Source organism: Hesperophylax consimilis, chromosome 16, assembly GCF_061612785.1.
Source record: "Hesperophylax consimilis isolate HC1 chromosome 16, BYU_Hcon_1.0, whole genome shotgun sequence".
Taxonomy (NCBI): Eukaryota; Metazoa; Arthropoda; class Insecta; order Trichoptera; family Limnephilidae; genus Hesperophylax; species Hesperophylax consimilis.
This window is the reverse complement of record NC_142851.1, coordinates 3,726,954-3,746,829: the sequence shown is the minus strand read 5'-3', so window position 1 is coordinate 3,746,829 and position 19,876 is coordinate 3,726,954. Positions and strand designations below refer to the sequence as shown.

The 19,876-nt window shown below is 36.2% G+C and overlaps 1 protein-coding gene across 1 annotated transcript in view; it reads left to right on the top strand.

Annotated features, from left to right (window-relative positions):
• LOC149416574 (uncharacterized) overlaps positions 1-19,437 on the top strand; it is a 44,929-nt gene extending 25,492 nt beyond the window's left edge. The window contains exons 4-6 of the mRNA XM_089640820.1: positions 9,908-10,002; positions 18,710-18,850; positions 19,229-19,437. Coding sequence (XP_089496946.1) covers positions 9,908-10,002; positions 18,710-18,850; positions 19,229-19,364 — 372 coding nt within the window. The 3' untranslated portion in view covers positions 19,365-19,437. The remainder of the gene's footprint in view (positions 1-9,907; positions 10,003-18,709; positions 18,851-19,228) is intronic.
• The last annotated feature ends 439 nt before the right edge of the window (positions 19,438-19,876 follow it).

The window sequence follows — 19,876 nt, the reverse complement described above, 5'->3', positions numbered from 1 at the left end:
AAATACCGTCATCTTAGTTAGTAAATCTTAAAATCGAAGTTGATTTTGGCAGAGAAAACTTTTAAGATAAAACAATTACTTCGTTTATTATTTCACTTTATTAATTACCGATGCCGATTAGGTTTCTCCACCGAGGAACCGCGGCATCATTGAGGCGGTAGGTATATTACTAACTTCATAGATTTTTTATTTAGGTAGTAGCTGTAGTAATATAAAAAAATATCTTGTTACTGTTGGCGCAGATAGTGGCGTATGCAGTATGCCTTAATACATTGCAATTATATTCCATTTCCTGTATAACGCAGACTGTGGCCTGGTGGCGATGGCGGCTAGCGACTGGGACTGGCCGGAGGGAGGTGATCGACCACTTGTTCTGATAAAAGCAGTAATCCATTATTGGCTTCATACCCCCCACTGCCTCCCAAACACCCCCTCCAGTGGTCTGGGAAACACGGGGGTTGCAATACAGTGCAATGACGGGGAGTGAAAACTGAGTGTTATTAGAGATATTTTGGTTTTAGTAGTCGCCAGTTTTCTGCATATGTGAAGTTTTACATTTTAACTTTAGTCAGTCAATCTACACGTCTTATGCTTATATTTGGATCCGCGTTAACCAATCACATTGGCGTTGCCAATCACACGGAGAAAAAGTATGGCTGATTTATTAAAATACTGTCAAAAACTTGATTGCAATCCATTTCCTAATAAAATATTAATCTGTTCAGAACAGCTGTGCTCTTCCTGATGAATGTAATTACGAAATTCGACAATAGTAGAATTTTTATGAACGCCTGTTCCGACATCCTAATAACATATTCGTGTTTTACTGACAGTTTGTTAGGAAACCTGTAAATTCATTCGAACGACCTACAGTCCTGTTTTTAACAGAAACACGAATAATTTGACCAGGTTTTTAATAAATTAGCAAATTATTTTATATCAGTGACTTTTCTCAGCGCACTTCCATGGGCGCTCCAACTATGCAGGGTGTCCGGGGGTAAAGTGCGCTAACTTAAGGAGGTGATTCTCAGATGATGCTAGAACTAAAAATGAAAAATAACGTTTTTTGAAATTTCTTTATTTTTTCATACACGCAATTCAACTTTTTACCTTAAAACTTTGGAATTTCCAAAGAAGTTATTTATCTTTTTTTACTTCTAAAATCACCCCCCGAAGTTAGAACACTTTGCCCCCGGCCACTCCGGTTATTTTAATGGTAAGAAATTCTCCTGGCAGCGAATGTGTTAAATAAGTGTTTTACCTTGTTTTGCAGTATTTATGTATGCGTTTAATACGCATTATGTGAACTTAAGTTCTCACTTCCGGACCACAGAAAAGTACTAGTGCAATCTGACTACGACCATGAAATCGATTATTCAGAGTGAATCTACATTGATCCTGACACAAGTCTTTGTAAGACAAACGTTACCTGATACAACTCACAGGATGCTCGAGGAAAATAATTTCCCTCAGGGCCTCTGTCGTCCTTGGGGACGGTCTTATGCAGTATCTTTTTAACGAAAGTAAGTTCTGAGAAGGAAAACGATATGGGGGGATCTGGGGTCAGTGTGTCCAGCGTGACGGACGTATGAATCCAACCCTCCGACTGCGGTGCAAGGTGATGGGTCGAGAGCACTGGAGAGAGTCCGGCTGGACAGGTCAAAGGGTCTGCCTCAACCGACCTCTCCCGATCCGGCCCGCCACGATATGGACAAACCCCACCTCGCGAACCCGTGCACAATCGTTTATACGAGTGATGTCTTGTTATATTATTAAAGTTGGTTTGTAGTTACTGTTTACTATTTGAAGGACATGTTTAGGTTATGTCGTGTAGGTTCTTGTTCGTCGCGTTGGGCGAGGTTTTGTAGCTTGGTATGTTTCTGTCTATTCACCACGCCATGCCACTGGAAATGGCTCGAAGTCCTCTCGTTCGTCCGCCCTGCTTGCTTGTGCCCGGGTATGAGGGTGTGCGCACGTGTGTGTGTGTGTGTGTCGTGTCCGGTTACACCCACCCCCGGGTAAATATTGACCAATGTAAGTGGATGGATCCATCCTCCGAGCGGATGGATGACGGTCCTACTATTGCGCCGCCCTCACAGGACCATCTATCTACATCCTGCAGGGAATTATGGAAAGCCAGATCTGACTACATTATTTAGTTTATATTGGTTTTTTATTAACGAAATTGCCTTTCTCGGAACCAACAGAGACATTTGACATATTAGTATGTCAGCTGTACTACAGCTGAATTTAATTAGTGTAACGAAAACTAAATTATACCTTAATAATACCTCAAACTTCTGATGGCGACATGCTTCACTAGTGCCTCCTGGCGGTGTGACTTCTGCTCCTTGGCTTTCTTTGATACATTTTAGTGGACTTTCAATGAAATGTATTCTTTATTTTACCTTAATGAGTTATAGAAATCGAAAAACAAAAAAATAATTGGTAAACTACATACGACCTTACTGCTTTTTTGCTCACCCATAAACATATTTATTTAGTAAAAAATTATACATCTATATACATTATTTAAGAAATGTTTTGACTGCCCAACTAGGAAGATTCCCGTTTTAGGACAGTCAAATTAGGATGAGTAGGTATTACCATTTTGATAAGTTATTTGATAAGTATAGTATTAAAATAATAATGAAATAATAGGTATATGTACTATTAACTGGTGCCTTAGCCTACTAACATATTTTTTATAAATATGAATAACAAAGAGAAGAAATAGAATAAATAAAATATCCAATTAAACAAAAGATTAACTGCTGCTTGGGTAGCATTCTAATTTAAAAGTACTAGGTAGGTACATATATACACATAATGATAAAGATTAGAACATAAAGGTATCTTTTACATGGTTTTTTTTGTTGGAGTTTTTGTTGTTGTTTTTGGTTTGTGTTTGATTTCATTTTTTGTGTAGTAAAAATTCACTCTCCTTTCTACCTAATTGATGAAACCAATTAGTGTTCAATTTATGAAGAATAGCTGTGTTTTCCCTTTTCCAAGCATCAGGCATGAAGTTGCATAGTTTTGGACCTAAGAATGAGAAGTGTCTTTGAGCGAGAGATGTTTTAGTTGTGAGTGGTACATTTGGATTTCTCCGTGAGTGGCAGGTGTCGTGAGAGTGGTTAATAGATGGGTAGAGGTGGCGTTGTTGATGGGTGTTTAAAATTAATTTTCTCATGTATAGTTGTCTAACATCCAGAACTCGGAACTCTTCAAATAGTGCATCGCTATGATATCTAAATGGTTTTTTGAAGATTACCCTTAGTAGTGATTTTTGAGCTTTTGCTAATTTGTCCAAAACAGTTTTTGCACACCCACCCACATATATATGACCCACACATAGCATCATAGATGAGTTTCAATTCTTTTTTACGTAAGATATTTCTGATTGTCATAAACATGTACGTAAGCTTTCTAACCTTTCCGTCCCATCTAAGATATTTGTCTAATATAACACCAAGGTATATTAAAGTGACTATTAACTTTGTCTTTAATTGTTTAGAAAGGTAATATAATACTAATATCTATAATTGTGAGAAATTTTGCAAAAAAAATCCGTATATAATAAATATATTTTATATAGATATTATACATCAATATTCAATAATTCGATATTTTAATTCAATAATTCAACATACATCATCAACATTGACCATGATTTATGACTTCAACATAAACAGAATGCCACATGGAACTAACACCTTTATGAATTAACCTTAAAATTTTTAAAGTTATATTGGACCAGTCGGTGGCCGAGTTGACATCGCGCTTGGGTCCCATCCAGGCGTAGTGAATTCCTCGACTGGCTAAGTCCTCCATCACAACACAAGCAACATTTTCTGCTTACTGTGGTGGTAGTAGGAGATTTTCAAATATTGTCAGGTTATTCGTAACCCGGGAATGTTTGTCTTTCTTTAAAAAAAAAAAATTCACTTTTTACGTAATCAAGAACTTTTTATTTACTATTATTTAACGAACTCATATTTTATTCACCAACTAACCTGTCAACTTTATTTAGCATCCTGAAAAACGGTTTTAAGTGTTTTTGTTGTTTGTAATTATTACATCCGTAAACTGCACACACACAGAATCTACTTTTTGGGACATTTTTGCATTTTTTTTATCAATCAGAATAGAAATTAGAAAGCGCAAATGATTGCCACCGAGTACTAAATAAATCAATTTGCCGCCATCGAAAGGAATATCAACCTCAACATTACTAAACTTACTGTTGTTACAGCGCTTACTGTTGTTGGCCATTTAATATTAAAATTATAGAGAATTGGTAATAATCATTGTTTTAATCTGCACAACAAAGGTAAACATGAAGAGCAAATGTTGTAGCTTATCGATTTAATAAAGTCGCGGCTCTTATTCCCATTCATCGCGTATCTCCTTTGAAGCTCCCGCTGAGCTAAGCTTCACTAGTAATTTTACAATCTTTAAAGGTGTGCCGGCAGGTAACTTCTATGATCATCATAATACGTAACGCCAAACTACGATGGTATATAAATATTTACAGCGTCTTCCGCAACCATTTAATTTTTTGGCTAAATTCGGCACATTTAGTGTAGGTACCTACCTCTACCTACGTAGTAGTTATATTATTTAAAAAAATATATATAACTATGTACTGTAGGGTGTAATTTGGCTCCTCTGCACATGTCCTCCATTTGCCTCCAGTCCTCCGTCCTTCCAAAACCGCCTAAATCGTCCTTCTAATCAATCAATCCTCTTCCACGCAGTCTGATGGGTGTTTTACCAAAACCTCCTAGAACAACTAAGGCCTAGACTCAGTTTGCGCCTCTGGCGGCAATTAATCTTCTAGGAGGCTGAACGTTGGCGGCTTGAAACGTCAGATTCATACATTTTGACTCACTTCACCCACGTCTATGGGCTATTATTGCTTACACCGCAGCGCGTGCGTCTTGATTTTAGCGAAAAAAACTATAAATTAGAAGCGTTAAGCTAAAACCTTTTAGCGACTTTATATATTTATTATCTACAGAAGTGTTTTCAATTTTTAAAATGGTTAACAAGTGCGTTGTTCCGCGTTGCAAAGGAAATTACGATAGCGGACCAAAACGTCACACTTTCAAGTTTCCGAATGAAGTTATTTTACGTCAAAAATGGGTTAAGGCTATTCATCGAGATTTTATTCCAACGAAATATTCAACGGTAAGTGAAATGTGCTTATTTTTATTTCAAAAACAGCGCCTTACAATAACATCGACAATTCGATTTTGTGCATAACCTCAATAATGTATATAAAAAACGTGCAACTGCTATGGGCAAATGTGATGTTTACAGATCGTATTCATATTATTTTGATATTAAAAAGTGTTTATTAACGTTGTTGTCGAATTTCGTATAGTAATATCGGTTTTTACAGCTTTTTGCTGTAATAAAAGACAACAAAATGAAAAATCGCAATGTTTCAATCTAGTGCCTAGATATTTAATATTGAACGGCTAATTAACACTATTTTGTAGAAGGGTACTATGTGTAATTAAAATCTATTAATTGTCGTGCATTGTGAAAATGTACCTATATTATATGTACAAGTAAAATTGAATGCATGTTGATTGATGAAGTTTAGAAAGAGATTGACATTTATGGTATGCTGCCAAAATTGCTGTAATTTAATATATCTTTTAAGACATCTGGTGGAAGAATGAGGTTCATTTATAAATAAACATTTAAACATAAATTAACATTAAAGTAATAACTTTCCAGGTTTGCGAGCTGCATTTTAGAAAGGAAGACATAATTTCAGCCAGTGTCCACACCAATATAGAAACTGGAGAGCAATGTATAATGAATTATAAGAGAGTGAAACTTGCTCCAGGAGCCGTCCCATCAATTCTGCCAAATTGTCCAGCCTACCTGTCGGCAACTCCAACATCAGCCCGAGAAAGTGTGGACGCAAGGAAAAGCAGGAAAGAACTTCTCAATTTACAAATAGCAGTAGAAAAGAGCATAGTTTCTAATGCAGTATTTGAATCTCTGAACCATTTTTCAACTTTTGATGAATTTTTAGGTTGCATTGACAAAAATAACTTCCCAACTGATTGTATTACTGTGAAAAGAGAAAGTTCCGTAGTTTTTTTTTATCTTGCCTCAACTCCATTTCCAAAAGTCATTGCATCTGCCGTTGTCGATATAAATTTACAATTGAGTTTATTTGTTGAATGCATAGAATTAACACAATTAGGTGAAAAAATATTTCCCCAGCAAATAAACAATTACAATGAACTTAATACTATTTTATTATCGATTCAGTCCTTCAAAAATGTTTCTGACAATTCTATAGATACTGTATTAGAAACTGTGGTCCATTTACTAAGTGAAATTGATAACTTATTTGCAGATGACACCAAAAAGCAAAAAAAAATTCAATTTTTAACAGAACAGTTACAATTATTAAATCGAAAATCAGGGGCTTTAAGATATTCACCATGTTTTGTAGTCTTCAGTAGCATTCTGTATTCTATTTCACCCCATTCATATAAATTCCTACGAGGCTCAGATCATCTAACGTTTCCCCATCCTAGAACTTTGAAAAGAGTTTGCTCCAAGTTTCAAACAAACCCGCTAAATGAACAGAGTGACAGTAATTTTTTGTCATTTATTAAACATAAATTTAGTTTGTTAACGAAAAGTGATTTGAATGTAACATTGATGATAGATGAAATTCACATAAAGCCATATTTAGATTACAGCGGAGGCAGCATTTTGGGAATAGCTTACAATAGTGAAAATGCAGCTACTACTGCCCATGTCTTTATGATTCAAAGCTTACTCTCTTCATATAAAGAAGTAGTCCACATACTCCCCGTTAAAACTATGAATGCAGCACAATTATTTACTGTTATTAAAAAAATTATAATGGGTCTTCAAAAGATAGGTTTTAATGTTTTGTGCGTAGTTAGTGATAATAATTCCATTAATAGAAAAGCTATGATGTCTTTCAGCACTCCCCCGCAACTGAAAACTGTCTACTGTCATCCATCCAATGAAAGTTTACCTTTATTTTATATTTTAGATTCCGTCCACATATTCAAATGTATAAGAAATAATTGGATTAATCAGAAAGACAATCAACAAGTTTTATCGTTTCCAGACTTCCACGATCATACGTCTGAATCAGTAGCTGCGTTTTCTTCCATAAAACGACTTCATGAATTAGAATGTAAAAATTTAGTCAAGTTTGCTTATGGATTAACAATGAAATCTCTTTGCCCAAGTTCTTTTGAAAGACAAAACGTGAAGCTTGTTCAAAATGTGTTTAATGAATTTGTTCAACAGGCATTGATGATTCTAGGTGAGCGACATAATATTCCCCATTATGCAACAACTGCTGATTTCATATATTTAATTCGCACGTGGTGGGATATTGTCAATGTAAAAACTCCATTCAAGGGAATACGATTTAGAAATCCCCTTCAACAACCACTTTCTCTTAAACCTGGTGAAGAAAATGTAGCATTTTTAGAAAAAATTATTAAATGGTTAGATTCATGGAAAGCTTCAAATAATCATTTTAATTCATTGACAAGAGAAACTCACTTAGCTATTACACATACAACCCGTGGTCTTTTAGAAATGGCTGAATATTGTATAAATACTTTAAAGTTTAAATATTTTCTTCCGGGCAAAATTCAAACAGATGCATTAGAAGCTAGGTTTGGTAAGTATAGAACTATGGCGGGTTCACAATATTTAATATCAATCAGACAAATATTTGAAGTGGAGTCAAAGTTGAGGATACAAGATCTGCTACCTTTGACGTTGTCTTCGTCTGCATATGGCCGTATACAGATTGACATTATTGATTGTGAACTTGAAACTGAACCCCAGGCCTGTACCAGTTCAAATAAGCAACCGAATTTTTCTTTTTCTGGTTTATATAAAACATTTACTGAGAAAGATTTCCAGCAAGCAGAAGCCAGTCTCCCTGTTCTTACATATCTCGCAGGTTATTGTGCCCGAACCGTTTTAAAGAAACTTAAATGTACAACATGTTCCAATTCCATCACTGTCGATAAAATGTTAGACACAGATTGTAGTTACTCTCTAATAAGGAATATGGATCGAGGTGGTTTATTATGTCCTCACCCTGACATCGTCAATGCCGTCATTCATAACTATGTGACCGTTCAAAAGCTTTTATCAACCAAACTAGAAAAAATGTTTTTAGATTACAATAACCAGCGTGAATTAGTATTACAATTGACAATTGATGCTATCAACGATAGAGATTTTTTCCTAACAGATTTTAATTGTCCCGCTGGACATTCATCAAATATTATTTTGCACCATTTAATCAGATCATCTACAAATTCATTGTTAAATAATTATGTTAAAAAAAGAAATGATACCACCAAAAAAGTAGTGAAAAGTCGCAAAATCTACACAGTAAAAAAAAATATTCTTGACTGATTGATATATCCAAGCACATCATTCCCTCATCAACATTCAACATGTCAAAACAATATACCCCTACTACTTATATGTGTACTACTTTAGTTGTTATTATTTTCAGATGCACCCGCCAGCCATACAGCAGCCAGCCCCCAGCAGCCAGCCTCCAGCAGCTGCAGCAGACTGCTCTACAATCTCAGCGTCTACCATATCCACCAACACACACAACATTCATATTATACATATTCCCACACATATCATTATAATCTAATTTCATTATTAAATGCTATCAATTATTCATTTTGTTTCTATTTACTTTATTTCTTAGGACTAGTTGTTTCACAGAACATGAACTATTCATCAAATTTCAAAGTTAGTTCTGTCAAAGTTCTACTCAAGTTCTGTTATGTGAAACAAATTGTCCATATTGATATAATAACAGAATTTAAATAGAACTTTCATGAAAACATACATTGAAATTTGCTGAAATGTTTAAATTCTATAAAACAACTAGCTCTTAGACTTCTAAAAAATTATTTTTTTAATACCTTTTATAATTATTATAAGTACCTACTTACTACTAATTATTATAAGTACTGTACTTAGAAATGTTGCATTTTTAACAAAGGAAATTAAAGATTTTTACTAAGAATTTTTCTTTTCCTTTTTTACCCGTCACTACAATTTTCCCAGTGTATATGTACCTATGTTTTTTGCACTTCAGTGTGTATTTAGTATAATATAATCTCTCTTCAGATCACTATTTTACCATAATTGGCATCTAATTAGATTTATTAATCCATGCTCATCAGCCTTTAGCGGCGGCCATCTTGATTCAGTGTCCTGGCCTTAGTTGTTCTAGGAGGTTTTGGTTTTACACGATGTTTTTTTCATATCGATCCCCACTTGGAAACTATCGGATCCCATCCGACAAAGCTTTGCTTTTCACGATCATTTTTTTCAGTTGCCATTAGAGAAGAAATAATATTTTATTACGGTACTAAATCGTAAAAAATGGCAACATCCTGAACATAACCAAGGATCACACGAAAGTACCTCGCCGTTGCCGTTTTCACATTGAAAAATAACCATGTAATAACGAATTAAATTAGACTTTTAGTTCGACGACAATAAATTTTGGTTTACCATTGTAAAATAAGCAATGTGTTGCATTTAATGCAGTATTTTATTGTTTTGGATTTAGAACGTTTTTTTTATTAAATATACAAGAATATCACAACAAATTTACAAATACAGATATTTATAATTGCGAGAAAGGGTATTTTTTCAACGAAACTGCCCAACTCAATTGATAAATTATTTGTCGTGTTTGAATTGGGTAATGGCGCCATTATGGTTTATAAGGTAATACAGTTTACAATTGGGTAAAATAAGCTGATGTAATAAGATGTGTTTGCATTTACTGTAATTTACTATTTTTGTAAGTGTTTCTTTTTCTTTGTTTCAGAATCAGTTACATTCCAACATAACGGATAAATCAAGAACCAACGATCGTCTTGGAAAATTGGAGGAAGAACTCCACAATCTTCGTCTCAATCAAAGGTAAACAAAATAAAGGTTATTTCTTATCTGTTATTATATTTTCACACCTTTTGCAAATTAAAGTTGTCAAAATATATTTAAACTGTTAATTGTAAAATTAAACGAAACAATATAAATTTAAATTAAATAAATGACTGTGTACACTAGACATGGACAGATTTAATTCACAATAATGAATCAATTCAGTCTTATTCACCTAGTCAAGTGATCTAATTCATTTAAATCCTTGATTCGACACTTCATTTTGGTTTTGTACCAAGAATGCTCACATTTAGGAACCTCAAAGAATTTTGCGCATTTAGCTTTTTTCCCTCCATCTACTTCAGAAACGTGACACCAAAGTTCGCTCCTTTTTCTGGAAGACATCTTGGCTATTCTATATGTTGCTTTTACCATATGATACCAAAAAGTAAAATCGAGTGGAACTTTTTATTGCATAGAAATGCTGGCAAACTGAATCCCAGAATAAAAATTATTATTATCTTTCTTCCTAAAACTATTTACATATTTACTACAAAAAGTAGGTACCTTAAGGTAACTTTTACATAATAAATATTATTTTAGGGGCAATGAGATACGTTCTTAAAGCAAAAATAAGAACTATATTATTATTATCCCACTTTTGTATATCCGACCCGGTCACCTGGAATAAACTACAACCAAATATATATTATATTTATTTATTTTAATATTTGTAGGTACTTACCTCAATGGTATTGTTAAATCCATGCGCCAAATAAAAACTGATTGAATGTCTGAAATTGAGTGACATACAATTCAGTACAAAAATACAGAAATCAAAACAAATTACTTGTTATTATTACACACAATTCGACAGCCAACTGATCTCGTTTTACGTCTACAAGTAGGCAGGTACATAAAAAACATACTTATAAGAACAATAACGTAAACATCGTTTTATTTCTAAGCGTATTGCATAATTTTCGCATGTGGAAGGGAGAAAAATAGAGGAGATACTTTCGCTTTTTTTACTAGGATTCAAATTCCGAAGTGGAAAGTTTTCGCCTGACTAGGTACTAAATCGAAGGTTTAGCCACGCGGGGACTAACGACGATCCGATTCTGACTGGTAAGTGGTTTGTGTCTTGTTGTGACATTAATGACTTCCGTTCTGCAGACGGTGCGGACGGACCTGTAACTAGTAAGGAAAGGGACTCGATATCTTCAATGAATAGGGAATTGGGAACTGTGTCTCTGTTCTGTTTCACTTATTCCCTAAGACTGGGAATGAGCGCTTGTCCGGACAGACTCGGTACATGGGACATAGGATTTGTTTCTACGACGCGTGACGTCACAACTGAATACGGAATAAATTCATTGATTCCTTGACTGGGAACTCGATGGCAAGTGAGTCTTTTGGATTACGGCGCGGGACGCGGGATACTAGATACGTGATTGAGTTCGACAGGGCGTACATATAAACTCCGCGGCGCGCCGCCACAGTACCGTAATCATATTTAATTAGATTTCTATGAAACACTGTAATATTTAAATCATTTAAAGTGCATATCATTATTAATTATTACCTTATTATCATGAAATAATTTAACTGTAAAATATATAGAAAAAAATGCTAACGATAAGGAATGAAGATTCTTTTGAAAATGTGAATCAGATCGAGTGTGTTACAAGATTGAATTAATTCAATCAATTTTGCCCACCTCTAGTGTACACCACTATTTCATCCAAATAAACGACACATTTCAAAAACAATGGTTTTTTCGTCAGGATAAACGTAATTCGAAAAATATTTAATTTTATCAAATAAAATATTTGTTGCGTTTATCCCGACGAAGAAGCCATTGGTTTTTAAAGACGTCGATTTTTTTGATTAAATAGTAGTGTAAAGAAAGTTATTTATTTAATTTTAGTTAAAATGATGCCACAAAGTGAATTTGTAATTATTGAAGAAGCAATATAACTTTGTTTAAAACATGAAACCGTGTTGATGATATGGACCCGCGGGTCGTGCGTCTTTTAACGCTTTACACGCAGTATTTTGTTGTGTTTTTGAAATGTATCATCTAGATTCTAGATAAATACTTAAGGAAATGAAGTTCTGGGAAGGAAAAGGGTATGAGAGGTGGGTAGGAATCATGGGGAGCAGTGGGTCCAGGAGTGACGGACGTGTGAATCCAATCTTTCGATTGCGGTGCAGGGCGACGGGTCGAGAGAGTCCGGCCGGTAGGGTCAAAAGGCCTACCTCAACCGGTCTCTCGATCCGGCCCGTCACGCAGCAGGTGGTATGAGAGGTGGGTAGGAATCCTGGGGAGCAGTGTGTCCAGGAGTGACAGACGTGTGAATCCAATCTTTCGATTGCGGTGCAGGGCGACGGGTCGAGAGAGTCCGGCCGGTAGGGTCAAAAGGCCTACCTCAACCGGTCTCTCGATCCGGCTCGTCACGCAGCAGGTGGTATGAGAGGTGGGTAGGAATCCTGGGGAGCAGTGTGTCCAGGAGTGACAGACGTGTGAATCCAATCTTTCGATTGCGGTGCAGGGCGACGGGTCGAGAGAGTCCGGCCGGTAGGGTCAAAAGGCCTACCTCAACCAGTCTCTCGATCCGGCCCGTCACGCAGCAGGTGGTATGAGAGGTGGGTAGGAATCCTGGGGAGCAGTGTGTCCAGGAGTGACAGACGTGTGAATCCAATCTTTCGATTGCGGTGCAGGGCGACGGGTCGAGAGAGTCCGGCCGGTAGGGTCAAAAGGCCTACCTCAACCAGTCTCTCGATCCGGCCCGTCACGCAGCAGGTGGTATGAGAGGTGGGTAGGAATCCTGGGGAGCAGTGTGTCCAGGAGTGACAGACGTGTGAATCCAATCTTTCGATTGCGGTGCAGGGCGACGGGTCGAGAGAGTCCGGCCGGTAGGGTCAAAAGGCCTACCTCAACCAGTCTCTCGATCCGGCCCGTCACGCAGCAGGTGGTATGAGAGGTGGGTAGGAATCCTGGGGAGCAGTGTGTCCAGGAGTGACAGACGTGTGAATCCAATCTTTCGATTGCGGTGCAGGGCGACGGATCGACAGAGTCCGGCCGGTACGGTCAAAAGGCCTCCCTCAACCAGTCTCTCGATCCGGCCCGTCACGCAGCAGGTGGTCAAACGCATCCGCCGCCCAGACCTAGACGAACCTCACCCCCGTGAACCCAGGCACCTCTGCTAAGTCACCAAACGTAGATAACCACTTGGGGTGACATACAACGAAGGTGTTGGTAACCGCCTCCGGAAAGTCTGAGAATTTGTGTGCATTTCCGCTTCTCAATAAAATCTAATAACTGTATTTTATTTTTATTTATTTTTTGGTAGAAAGCAGTCACTTTGTGGTTTGACACATTAATTGAAATAAAACAATAACTTTGTTTATAACCACGATTTCTTTATTTTAATTTAATTAATACCGACCGGTTTCGCTTAAAACAAGCATCTTCAGGGTATAAAATTAAACTGATCAAAAATTTTACAACGTGTGAGCTTATATACATACAGAAAGAGACAAAACATATTATAAAGGAACAGTGAGAGAGTGAAATTAACATCTTACATAGTGATAGAGAGAAAGAGAGAGGTAATATCTAATTAGTTACCAAGTTATGTCTATAGGGACAAAACGTCACTTGAACAGGTGATTAAGGGTTTTTACGATTTTTTGGGAAATATCCATAATATATCGGGCTATTGGACACATTGATTTAACAGATTTCTTTATTTCAAGTGCTTCCAAATTATTTAGTCTGATGCCATGACCATTTCTGTGTAAAATCTTAGCACCGGTGTTTTTACGGAAGGTATGATCTTTATCGACAAGATTGGTGAATTCAGAATATCCATTATTATTTATTTCAATCTAATAACTAGCTGTCTTTGAAAGGTGATGAAATAAGCCTTCAAATTTTATAATTAGAAATAAACATATATTTTTAAATATTAAAATTTTTAAATTAACAATAAAAAGTTTTAAAAATGGGGCTCACCTTAATTTTTTTCGTCTAAACCTTAATTAATGTACCGATAACGAAAAAAAAACTAATATTTTATCAAACAAATGTATTATCTTTACTGTCACCTCACTTTTTTGTAGTTTCAAATAAAAAATAACTTTCATTATTTTTTCTCAAATATCGGTCTGAAGCTTTGGTTTCATAGAGATGTACGAGGGAGTGTAATTAAGTTCACGGAATGGGTTAGGTAGGTAATGCGGGGCTGTCGCTGATTTAGATACTAATTGAGGTACTCATTATTAGGTCATTCGTCTTTGAGCTATCGTCGACCAAACAAGTCAATCAAGGGGAGAATTGTGAATATGGAGAAAAGCGGTAGCCCCCCATCATACCGAAGTGCCCTCTAGTAAATTTGTAGATGTATTATTTAAAAATGCAAACAAAAAACAATAAACCCTGATCGGTAAAAAAAACTATATGAACATAAAAATTGCACATCTTTTTGGAAATTTCATGTTCTAAATCATTGGTATCAATAAAATTTTCATGAAATTCCACTGGAAACGAGGTATTTACGAAAAACCAAACCCAGTCGCGCAAAAAAAATTTATTTTTCAAAAATATACGCACCTTTACGACTTTCTACCTCGATACCTATTAGAGATAGAAGAAAATTGTGTGCACAAAAGTTGTAGGTAATTTTATGTTCTACTATACTTGTTAAGCTACTTTAGCCGAAATTTGCATTGGAAATGAGATATTTGGGAAAAACTAGATTATGGGGCGATTTCGGCCGTTTTATTTTTCAAAATGGCGGCCCGAGCACAGGTGCGCCAAGGTCGGAAACTCAGATTTTATATCAGGGGACCAGTTTATAAAACATATAAAAAAAATTGGGACTACCGGAATAATTACGATCGGGACACCCTTTTTATCGCTAATTGCACTGGCCTATATGAGCTGTTCCGAAAAGCGAACAAATTGACAACGGAAAATAGCTGTTTGTTTAAAGCTGGCTCTACACTCGCGCGCGAATCGCGCCGTGAATATACGCCGCGATCCGCGCGTGAACTGTGTCCATCCACACTCGCAAAGCATCAGTCTTGTTCGCGACTTTAAACCGCAAACCCTTTGTCGCGGGCCAAAAAACCGACAAAAATCGGGGAATGGCGCGAAGCGCGAATGCGAAGATTGCGAAGGCGTGAACAAGATCCACACTCGCGTTTCGCGGCCTTCGCGGCCGTTCGCGCCGCGAGTGTAGAGCGCGTTTAAAAAACCGAATTACCCTGAGGAGTTAAAACATACCGTATTGGTGTAAAACGAGGATTTAATTAACAGATGGTTTTTCAGTAAACTCGGAAATGTTATCAGTCCGATAGTGTTACTATCAGGATTACTACTAGCAGAGTGTTTTGATAAATTCATATACAGCCTGCGAAATGATGTGATGTAGTCGGTATCGATACCATAGTATTGTCTTATCCCAAGTTATCGATGTTTTACATATTTTCTTATGTTTAGTGACATATCTTAATTATAGTATAGTCTACGGACAGACAGGCACACAGACACCAGTGATTTTTTTTTTTTCTTTATTCATAAAAATATATTTGGATACAGGTTTTTTTTACATGCTTTTCGACTACCACACTACGTATTATGGTAGTCGAAATTTGTGTATAATTATATAAATGTAATACATGATTCATTCAGTTGTAAAATAGGTATAGGTTAAATAGGTTTAACTGAAAATAAGAAAGCGATGAAAATAAAGATAATTAAATAATTCCGATTCAGTTCCATATTGCTGATTTGGGTATGAAACACTGAAAATATTTTATTTTAACCAATATACATATAATACATAATTAACCAATATATATAATATTAGTGGTAACAATACCTCCCTAATTGAGAAATTCTTGTGTTTAGGGTGGGAGTATGTACTATCAAATTGACAGTACTATACATACTTATCAGTTGTTACAATTTGGATGCATGAAGGACTACTTTTTTTATACATAATGAAAATATAAGTTGCAATTATTTTTTTTTGTACATAATGAATTTTTTTTATACATAATGAAAATATAAGATGGCATTTGTTTTGTACATAATGGAAATATAGGTTGGCACATCGTAACACATACTTAAAAAACACATAATAAAACTAATATTTTTGTTTGTAAACCCTTTATGGTATAACATTTTAACCAGTTTTTTGTATGAAGATTTTCAGGAAATTTCAGTTTGGCCGTGCGCCACACGGATTTCCTGAAAATCTTCATAGAAAAAATAGAATTTTCTAAAAAAAATAAAAATCATTTTAGGATACGACAACATCAATGATGCCATTTTTTGTAATATTAGCACTCTAGTAGTCACGAGCCGCCACTGATTTTAACTGTTTGGCAATGAAAATAAAACAATTTATGGTTTAGACATGCGACCGTTAATTATTTTTTGTGAAAGGCATTGGCGGTAGAAGTTTTCTAATAGGGGCACGATTTTATGCCAGATTTAATCGTTCCTCTCATTTTTTTCATATAGCAAATCTTTAGGACTCCACACAACAAAATAGCATTAATTACGATGAGTAATATGTAACTGGCCTTGTACTTTGAAGAAGTAATTGTGATTCTTTTTTAATTTTAAAATATTGTCTTCAACTTTTTTTTCAATTCACTTTTCAGGTACTAGGTACACTAGACATATTTGCTATGCTGTAAGGGCATTCGACTTCAATTATAGAAACCTTACCGATTAGGCCATCCGGACTTGCTGCTAAAAGTTGTTGTTTTTATCGATGAATAGTCCACAGCCGGATACCCGTTATCTTGTTTCTTTTGTAAAATGGTCTTTTGCTTGGCTCTCATTTTCTTTTCCATAATTTGTAGCCATAGTTCCTTTAAATTGTGAGTACAGTAACGAGTTGAATACTGCCTTAATTGAAGTTTCTGGCCGCAGCTTACAAACTTTTCCAAAGTTAGATGCTGTTAACCACTTACGCCTTTCAATTGATTGCCCACAACTTATTATCACTTTGGCCAACTGTATTCCGTTCAAGTTCTTCATTATTCGATAGAGAAAATTATTGGAATAATTCCTCTTTTTATTTTGTTTCAAACAATTCAAGTAGCATATTTGGTTCAATTCCAAATGACCATAATTTTCATCGGGCCTGTAACTTTTCTCTTTTTTGTCGTGTTTTCATCGTACTAATATTTTTCGCTGGAGTTCCTTATTCGTGAGAAACAGTAAAACAAACCATTCTACATAATTCAAAAGGGTTTCAGAAACATACATTGGAAGGTCAATATTTGTGGCAGAACAGTGTCCAGTAAACATAAACCATAAAACAAAATATTGGAGTGAAGCTGCGGAGAAATCAAAACAAAATTACAAACACCGAGCTGAGATGCACCGAGCCTATGCTGCCTGGCGATGAGACGTGCATAGGTATACATAGACGTGACACGCTTAGTTGGGGCCCGCCCACCCACACTTCGATAGCGCGACTGCAGCAGTTTTAAAAAAAAATACCTAACGCTTCAATTTCCCAGCGTCCGGGTTTCCTCTTAAGATATCCACTTTATTTTCGAGATTTGCTAGGACAAATTCAACGCAGGTCCAATACACCAGGTCTGCGCGTCGCATATTTTTGTTCACAGCTGACGTTAAGATTCTGGCTTTGTTTTAGGGTACTGTCTCATCTTAACAATATCCTACCCGCATCAATACATAATCTGGAAACTTGATGCACTGCAACATCTGCACTTTAAAAAAAAATATATTTCTTTTTTTATATTATTTACCTTTAAATGGAAAATTATATGTACCATGTATTATGTTCATTTTTTAAGTTTTTGGTTATTTATTTTGTTGTTTTAAAAATGAAAACCTTCTGTTGTCACTGTATTATGGAGTAAATCGTGTAAAATATGTATCATGTTAAAGCCCAACAGTCCATCAATAACAAAGTTTTATTTTATTTTTTGTGTTACACCTCACAAGAGAACCCCTGACTGTACAATGTAAAGGCAGGGCAGTTATGTCACAACCCTGTTGTGAGGTGGGTTAAGATATGGGCTGTAGGGAGGGATTTATTAATGCGGGTCTTGAAGAGGCCCGGATTATACGAAGGAAGAAAAACAGATGCCGGTAACTCGTTACACATACTAGACGTCTTACATACAAACTATACAAAGAAGCGGCTCATTCTCATGAGGCCAATATCAACTGTGAACAAGTGCTCCTCTTGTGTACGTCGAGTTTCACGCACGTGCACCGGTGCACCGCGGATCAATGCTGCTAGCTCCTTAGAACAGGCTCCATTGAAATAACTGTAGAACAGACTCAGCATGCCCACATTGCGTCTGTGCATTAGAGATGGAAATCGGTCTGTTAACAATTAATTGTCAATCAGACGGACTGTCCTCATTTGCACCGAATAAATTAGATTTATCAAGTATTGTGGGGCTCCAGCCCATAGGTGGCTTTTAAATTCAATTGTTGGGCGTACTTGAGATTTGTATAGAGTTAGCAGCTGGTCACTATGGAATAATGTGCTAGCCCTATTCGAGATGCACAGTTTCTTAGAAGCCAGATTTACTTGGGCTTCTATAGAGCCCCGATACTTGAGCCGGTCTGATATACTTACTCCAAGCATTTCAATGGAGTTGTTGAGTTCAAATAATAATTATGTGTAAGCACAATATGTTTGCTACCTGTGAAAATGTATTATCTGTTTGTCCCCAGTCGAGACGAGAGCATGTCTTCCCCCTGCTCGATCCAGGGCTACGGTCCACTGAGTCAATCGGAGCAGGAGAGACTCCGCCTTCGCGCAGAGCTCAACGAAGAGCGCGCCGCACGCATCACGTCAGATGCGAACGCACTCAAGTGAGTACCATTTTCCTCTCTATACTTTTGCATATTGCGAAACTAAACGGGCTCGGATGCCAGCGGAAAAGATTTCTTCACCGGTGCATTTCCACATACGTACAATTGTTCAATGTTTTTTTCCTTCCAGCGAGTATGTCTAAAGTTTGGGTGTTTCAAATTCCATATTTTGTTTTTATTATATAGCTAAAAATCTCTAAATAAGCTGTAATACAAAACATATTATCGAGCAAGAAACATATTATAAACATAATATTAAATTCGTTGTTCATATGTAAAAAGTGCTACCTAATATAGGAAAGAAAAAGTATTTTGTATAATTTGAGAGTCTGTGAAGTAGATTTAAATGTAGATGATGAGTGTGTTGTCGCTCCCCAGGCTGGAACTCCTGGTAACGCAGCTCCGTTCCAAGCGCGGCCACACGCCGAGTCAGGCGAGCAGTCTCAACGGCTCCGCCATCAGCTCGACTCCGGACACTCTTCACATGGTGCTCGGCCCGGTGACCGACCTATGACCTACCGCCACTGCTCTGCTCCTGGTAACCAACAGACTTAGACTAAGTGTTATAATGGCGTTTTATTAAATATTGAAACAACATTGATAATCATTATTTATTAACGTACGTTGATTTTAATTATTTTTGTTTATCAGCATTATTTCAAGATTTAATTAATTGGCAGAAGGCATCTTCATTATTTTAACAAACGAGTTGTTGTGTGTACGAATCATTTTTTAATGTTTTCCAAATTAGTTTAATAAAATAAGCCATTTTATGTATGCTCCCAAAAACTATGTATTTATATTTTATGTATTTGATATGAACATGCATTAATTGATAAATAATCGACCAGCATTATGTAGAATACAAGTTATTCGCCAGGTTTTTAAAAATACCTTCTATAATGTTTAGAATTTAACAATAAAGTTAAGCATGGTAATTTTATTGGCACCTCGGGATGCCTCGTCTACGTGCCATATTTCTATTACAATTACCTTTTACAAGTTTACAAGGGCACCGAATTTGTG